Here is a 7841-nt window from a genome sequence, read left to right as displayed (position 1 = left end):
CTGGAGATCCTGACCAGAACTTGGCTGGCGTTCCTGGCTAGAGATCCTGGCTAGGCTGCTGATCAACTGAACGCTGTCTCCGCGTCATTCCTTCTTCACCGACTCCGTCCACACCTTTGGGGACCCCTGGACCTGTTGGGGTTGTACCCCAGCAGAAGCCCCAAGGTGCCTTACCTCAAACTTTGCTCAAAATGCCATGCATGCCCCATTTTAATCGTCTCTGACTGTTGGGGTCCAACCCCAGCAGGTCCAGGGGTTCCCATAGGTGGGGACGGAGTCGGCGAAGAATGAATGACACATAGGCAGCGTTCAGGTGATCATCATAGCCAGGTTCCTCTAGCCAGGTTCTCCAGCCAAGTTCTGTTTTTTATTGTCTTGTTACATCTGTATTTATATCAGTTGATTTTAATCCTGTCAATTTCTATTCCAAAGGTTAGGGCGTTTTTTATCTCCATTCCAGGGAGTAAAGATTATGTAGCTTAAGGGTGATTGTTCGCAGTTAAAGTGATTAACTACCCACCTGGCATTTAATTAAAGGGTTTTATTCCCTCCCTAACTTCAGGGAAAAATCCCTACCTAGGGAAACAACCTTTCTCGGAGAGGTGACCTTGGTTAAAACACATAGCACCAAGAAGGTGAGCAAACATATTAAGAACAGTATGCTATATACGCCAGGTCCCTTGAAACATATGCTGTGCAGATGTTTCTTCCCTGCAGCGACTGTGTCAAGCAACAAGAATGGACCGGCTTCCGGCATCTGACTCTCTTACATATGTGGGGTTCCCATGTATACATATGTAATCAAACTTGGTCATTTCCTCTTGTTAATCTGTCTCAATTTAATTATCAGACCAGCTGAAAAAAAACAGGAGTTTCTTCCTCCACCACAGTAGATATGGTGATAGTGTTTATATGCCTGAGGCAGAGACTAAGAATGAGGGAATGGCTGGTTGTGAAATATCAAAGCGCCATTCTCTGGGTCCTAGACATGTGATTTGGAAATAAGTGGGAACAGAGTAAAATGCCCTGAGCAGGAAGTTGAGCTTGTGTCCCTGTCTATGTGGAAAGTCTGCTATCATCTTATCTTCTCCCATACACCCCACTCCCCCCAAAAAGCCCTCTGTGCTCTGAATAGTTTAACTTCTTGGTATTATAGTTTTGGTGTAGTCCTTTTGATGTGGGCCTGAAAGATTCTCTTCTATTGCTTGTCCAAAACTAGCAGGGGCTTCCTAATATCACAACTTTAAATTATTTAACCCCATTCAGTAAGTTTTTTTTTTATTCTGAATACTTTCAGATTAAATATCAGAATTAATATAAACATACATATGTATATCTATGTCATGTTCTCTCAAACTTGCTATTCCTTTCTTTTGCTCTCTTCCCCATATTGTTCACATGGATGGCTTTTTGTCATCCTTCAGGTCTCAGCTTACATGTCACTTACTTGAAGAGACTTGCCCAATCTAATTAGTCACCTCCTACTTTAATTTCTCTCAGAAACCCTGTTTTCCTTAATACCATGTATCACAAGACTTCATATATTTACTGTGTTCATTCACTTAATTCTGTCTATTCCACTAGACTGTAAGGTTTCCAAGGGCAGGGACCTAGTTTGTTTCTCTCACTTTTGTATTGCTAGGGCCTAGCACAGTGGCTGACATAGTAAGTGCTCTACAAAAAACGGATCAATAGCCCTGGTCAGTGTTGCTCAGCTGGCTGGGCGTCCTATGCACCAAGAGGTTGGCTCAATCACCAGTAGGGGGCGAGCAAGAGGCAGTCACTAGATGTACTCTCACGTTGATGATTCTCTCCCTCTTCCTCTCTCTCTCTCTCTAGAAATCAATAAATTATTCTTAAAAACACACACATGATAAATAGATGAACGAATATTGCCTTGGTTGCTTCACTTGTGCCTTCAACTGCATTTTAGTTCTTTCTGCACTGCAACCCGGAAGGGAATAGGAGAAATTTACAACGCCCCTTCCCTTCATCACCGAGCACTGAGGTGGCAGTTCCTTTGTTGAGAAGCTGTTGGCTTCTCCTGGGCGGCCGTCACATACCCAAAGGTGCACAACAATTCTATTAGTAATAGTGTGACTGAGGCACTCAGGGGAGCTGTCAGAAATGCTTTCAAAGTTACAATCACTGGGTTCTTGGACATTCGAGACTATTAACCTCTGCCGTTTACGATGAACAATTAAGTGATGTTGAATGAAGTGTGTGTATTTTTTTTGCATGACGAACCAAGGCATCTTACACCATTTCTCTGAAGGGAAATTCAGATATTACAGTCTTCCTTCCTTGAGCTCCAGAAAGCTGAGCCTCTTGCAGCAGCAACTCTGACCAATGGGGGGCGGCAGCATCTCAGTAACTCACTCCCTGAAGACTTGTAGGTAGGAGGAGAAAGACTCGCGGCCAAAACCTTTTTGACTCCATCCGCTCTCCGTAGCGCCTTAACCCGCTCGAGTTTCAATGCGCGCTGTTGTTGGACGAAGCTGAGTCCTATACACCGCCCGCTGCTCTCCTGATCATGGCTTCTCCGAGTTCCTTCACCTACTGCAGCCCTCCATCTTCCTCCCCTGTCTGGTCAGAGCCGCTGTACAGTCTGAGGCCCGAGCACGCGAGGGAGCGGTTGCAGGACGACTCGGTGGAAACAGTCACGTCCATAGAACAGGTGAGATGACAGGACTAGACGAGGCGCCCGCGCGGGGGCTTCTGGGAGTGGGAGTCCCATCGGCTGGGCCGCCCGTGTGCGGAACTTATCGCGGAACTACAATTCCCAGAGTGCAGCGCGGAGCCTCCCTTCTGGGGAGCTCCGGGCGCCTGGGCTTGGTCTGGGGAGTGGAGCGTTTGTGGGTTGGGGTCGTTGTCAGAATTGGGCTTGGAGGAAAGCACAGTCCTGGGTCCCCTCTGCCTTAGGAAGCGGAGAGAATCATGTTCTGGGCTTGGAGGTCAGAAGCAGCCCGGGCGGGTCAGACAGCCCACTCCATTCCGCCGGGACTTCTGGAGGTTCTGGGATGGATAGTGTAATCTCCCCACCCTACTTGTACTTTGGGGACAAAGTGAAAGAGAAACCGCCAGGCGGAGGTCATGTCATGTCACGATCTGTTTATTTCTGCCTCCAGTGCCAGGCTTGGGGCCTGCCTCGCGGGTGGGCACTGTAGTCATTCAATCATTTGAGCACCAGTAGTGTGTTGGACACAATGTTAAACGCTGGAAATACAAAGAAATAAAACAGCGCCCGACCATGAGCATGTCACAGCTTGCTTGGGGAAGACAGACAGGAAAACAATATAGTTTGTATACTTACAGTAAAAGTATACATTTTAACTACTTGCCATCCATTCACTGAGTCCAGGAAGTAGGATGGGACCTATCGCTTTGAAAGTGTTTTAGGAATGAGTAGTGAGCGGTAGTTTTGTTTTTCTTTTCTTTCCCCAACTGTTCCCAAGTAGTTGTGAAAATGTTTACCCATCTGTCACTAGGAGAAGTGGTCAGGATGATTCTTTGCAGCACTTACAAATAAGTGTCAGGCTGCTTACTAAAATAGGTCTCATGGAAATCGCAGTCTCCAGGAGGGACCTGCTTTCACTTTCATATTTGAAGTTGGAAGCCCCCATTAAGGCAAAATTAGTAGTGATAGTTATCATATTATGTATTATGACTATAAATACAATTATAAGTTAATAAGAAAAACAAAGGCTTGACTACACAATTATACACATAGTAGCAGAGAGAATATTATAACTGGAGATTTATGCTTCATGGATTTTAGGGTAGAAAAGGAAACCCTTATCTTTTGACTCTAGGTCCACCAGTGTGTCCTTTTCAGAACTCTTTTGCAAAAGATGGCAAAGAACTCTCCCATCAATGAAAAACCTATAGCGTCTTTGCAGTTTTTATAAGTGATGAATTTTTGAGTTGAGATCAAGCCTTTTTCTTTGTATCTGACCTAAGACTTTTGGGTTACCTTTTATGTAGTTAACTGAATTGACCCAGCACACAAGGCTATGGGTAGAATGCTAATAGAGAAAAGGGAATAGAAATTGGTCTGTATATTTAGAGGTCAGAACAGAGACTTCCATGCTTAGAGAGGTAAGTCAAAAAAGGAACATTTATCAGGAGCCTTACTGAGCTGCTCTTTTTCTTTTTCTATACTTTTTTTTTCTTCTTCAGTAGAGTGCCCCTGCTTAGTCCCTAAGAGAAACACCAGTGCCTATATTCTAACTACCTAGGCATAAATGAGTGATGCAAAAATAGATGCAACAAGGTTCTGGTCTGCAAAAGGGCAGGCCAAGGCCTGGGCCAGGAGTGGAAACCGAGTTCTGATACGGAACATAGGTTTTACAGGGTGTCTTTCAAATGTAGGCCCAACTGTGAGGTAGATGGAAAAGAAATATTTTGTTTCCTTTCTATGTCATATTCCAGCTCACATTTTAAAAGTCTAAGATAAAGAATTCTAGATAGTGGGGAGATAATACAGTATCTCATTTTCAGGCTGCCTCAGTGTTTTCATAATCATCATAATGTCCATTCATTGCATCCCAGCACTGTGCTTAAGGCTCTCCACACATTGTATCATTCAATCCTTACACATTTTACAGATGAGAAAACTGAGGCTTAGAGGAATACTAGGTTGGTAGATTAATAATGATATATTAATAAATACCAACCTTGCTAGGAGGAGTTGTTTACAGAATATACTACTTCTATTCTTTTGGTTCTGACTGAACCATTTATTCATAGGGATTTACTCAATTTTGCACCATTGCCAATAAAAACAAATGCTTAAAAAAACAAACAAACAAAAACCAAATGCTTGTCACCTGCTTTCTATCTGATTATCAGGAGACTTTATTTGTTAAAGAACAATTTGATAATAGGAGTTAAACCTGTAAATTGTGGAAAGAGCCCTTAGTTATGAGTCCTTCTGTTTTATTTATTCATTTTAATTTAGTCAACAAATACTTGAGTGCCTTCTATGTGTCAGGCACTGTTCTAGGCACTGGACATAAGGCAGTGAACAAAAGGGGCCAAGTTGATGGCGTTATGAAACTTTTGTTCTAGGCCAGAAGGCAATCAATTAAAAAAGGGGAAACTGTTTACCTACCTACTTACCTACCTACCTACCTACCTACCTATCACCTATCATTTATTAGGCATGTGAGAGAGGAAAATAAAGCAGGATAAGGGAAACAGAATATGCCAGGAATGGATAGGGTGGAAGCAGGGATGGTTTTTAGATAAGATGACAAGAGAAAGCCTCTGATATGACATTTTGGCTGAAACCTGAAGTAAGTGAGGGCACAAGCTACGGGGGTATCTGGGTATTAGCTTCTGTTTACTTCCCCAGATTCACTCTACGCTTCCCCCCCACCCCCTCCCTCTGCTGTGTAGATGTGCCCAGGAGGTGGGCCTGCATTGGCAGGCTCCCTTGCCTTATGGCTTCTGGTTGTATTGGGCCATGCGGAGCATGGGTAGGGGATGACAGAGAGGGAGAAGAATGAGATCAGCATATTTATTCCCTGCCTACAGGACTGCATGAGCTGTATCTCTAGACTTAGGGTCACATCTCCTATCAGGTGCCTTCTCCACGCAGCTCTCTGTGTCCATCTCCTTCTCTTCACACCTGGCCAGGAGGGGATCAAGCACTCCCGTGTCGCCAGCCCCCAGGCACTGCAGTCTCCTCTGTGGTTTCCCTACACCTGCCCGTGCCTTTGTAACTCCTTCCTTTATAAACTCTCCTCAAAGCACCCACTTTGAATGTGCCATCTGTTCCTACCAGACTGATCCGTGATGGGAGGGTTTTGACCCACTCTGACTAGCATTTCACCAGGCTCGTGCAGGCCACTGTTGAGAAATAGATTGTGAGGCGGAGAGGGTGCCAGGAAACTAGTTAGGAGGCTATTGCAACACTGCAGGTGATGGATGATGGCTGCTTAGCTTGGGGCTGTGGTAGTGGAGCAGTGGTAGTAGAGTGTCTTAGGTCAGGTCCTGGGTATTTTTTGAAGGTGTCCACCTTGACATGTGTTTTACTGATGGATTTGATGCTTGGAGCACCTTTTATAACTCCAGAAAGCAAGGCAGGGTTGTGTTGTTAGTGGTTGCCTTCCTTTTTGTGCCACCTGCAGTCACCCCATTGCAAACACTCTGCGATTCAGGTCAGTAGGTTAAACTGGTACAGTCTCAGCGGTAGCAGGCTTGCCAGAAGCAGCTGTGTGCTGAAGGTACTACTCCTGTTTTTTTTTTTCCTCTCATAGTTTGCCTTTGAACAGAGGCAAAAGCATCCTCCACCTGAAATGGCATGATGCCATTAGACAACCTTCAGTGACATGACAATGAACTCTGAGGGGACTCTAGAAGAATTCTTAGTTTTAGTCCCTGCCCTCAGAATTCTTTTCTCTGAGAGGGGGGGAAAATATGCCTGAAGCAATCACAGAATAGCTTATAAACTGCATTGCATGAGGATTTCCGGGGGTGGAAGCTAATCTGTTGTGGGCTGAGACCATCAGGACAACTTCCTTTCCTGGGACTGGGCTGGGTTGTAAAGGATGGGGTTAGGGGTGGGAGAGCCCTTTCAGTGGAAGGAGCCGGTGTGAAGGAAGACTCACCAGGAATGAATGGAGGGTGAAGTGGGCTGTGGGAGGAAATAGGTCAGGCTGGGTGGGGCTGATGGGGGTGGGGCCGGCTGGAGGGCCAGGCTGAAGAGCTGGCTTGAAGTGAGGGGCATTGCACCACTGCAGTTCCTGAAGGAAGAGCACAGGGATCCAGGAATGAATCCTGAACTCCTGCTGTTGACTTGTTTCAAGTTAGTCTCCAAAAGATTATTGAATGGGGGTGGGACAAACCACTAAATATGATCAAACTTACCAGTTTTTGTGTGCATCTAATAGAAGAGAAGAGAGCTCTGCGTGGTTAAGTAGTCAGTAGGCTAGCTCTGTGAGTCAATTTTATTAAATTCAGCATATACCATATTGCCCACAGTAAGGCAATTTCAAACATCAAAATTTTCCCCAAAGTGTTTTTTGGTCAGGTTGAAAAAATATGTACTTTTAGGTATGTAGACAAACAAATCAAATGCTTACTTAAAGTAAAATTTCCTTTTTTTTGGCAGGGGAGATGGGGAGCAAAATTTACATTTTAAATTTAGGTACATATACCTATAATCACATATACTCTATAAAATCACACCAATTTAGAAATATGTTTTGTCCTCCTCCTCTTGTTCATAAGATATTTTTCTTCAAACTCCTCACATCCGTAGTTGACCTTAGTATTTTTATCATCACTGGAGCCACATTTTGGATTAGCTAATATGTTTGTCCAGACCACACTTTCAGTTTTTTTGAGATTCGTCCCTTGTGAGTATGGGTAAGATATTGTCATTGACTATTTTACTACAAGTTACAATTAGAATTTTCTTACAATGTGTCCAGTCTGTGTATACCTGTGGTTGCCACAACTTAACCATGCTATTACTTTTTAAAGTAATGAAAATCTTGAAAATCTTACAATGGCAACTTGCATGTGGAAGTGTGAGTTCATAGCCCAGGAATAACTACTAAATCTGTGTTTACTTTGTCTTCTTTTGCTGATATCATCAGTTTAGCTCTATAAGTAGTCAAAACCAGACCTTATTTTAGGCTGATGTGTCAACCCCAATGGTACTTTGTATTTAAGATAAAGAATTGAAAGAACTCACTACAGCAAGAGTTACTTTGTAAAGATTGCTTATAAAGTGACTTGTTTTTTCTGACAGGTATTTTTTTTTCTTTTTAAAAAATTTATTGTTGACATTATTACAGATGTCTCCCATACCTCCCCCCCCTTACCCACCT

At 43.8% G+C, this 7841-nt stretch overlaps 1 protein-coding gene across 1 annotated transcript in view; it reads left to right on the top strand.

Moving 5' to 3' along the window:
- The first annotated feature begins 2302 nt into the window (after positions 1-2302).
- LOC102261986 (protein farnesyltransferase subunit beta) overlaps positions 2303-7841 on the top strand; it is a 62424-nt gene continuing 56885 nt past the window's right edge. Inside the window, exon 1 of the mRNA XM_005874014.2 lies at positions 2303-2677. Coding sequence (XP_005874076.1) covers positions 2534-2677 — 144 coding nt within the window. The 5' untranslated portion in view covers positions 2303-2533. The remainder of the gene's footprint in view (positions 2678-7841) is intronic.

Source organism: Myotis brandtii, unplaced genomic scaffold (genome assembly GCF_000412655.1).
Source record: "Myotis brandtii unplaced genomic scaffold, ASM41265v1 scaffold423, whole genome shotgun sequence".
NCBI lineage: Eukaryota > Metazoa > Chordata > Mammalia > Chiroptera > Vespertilionidae > Myotis > Myotis brandtii.
The sequence above is the reverse complement of the archived record's forward strand: the minus strand, read 5'-3'. Positions and strand labels throughout refer to the sequence as shown.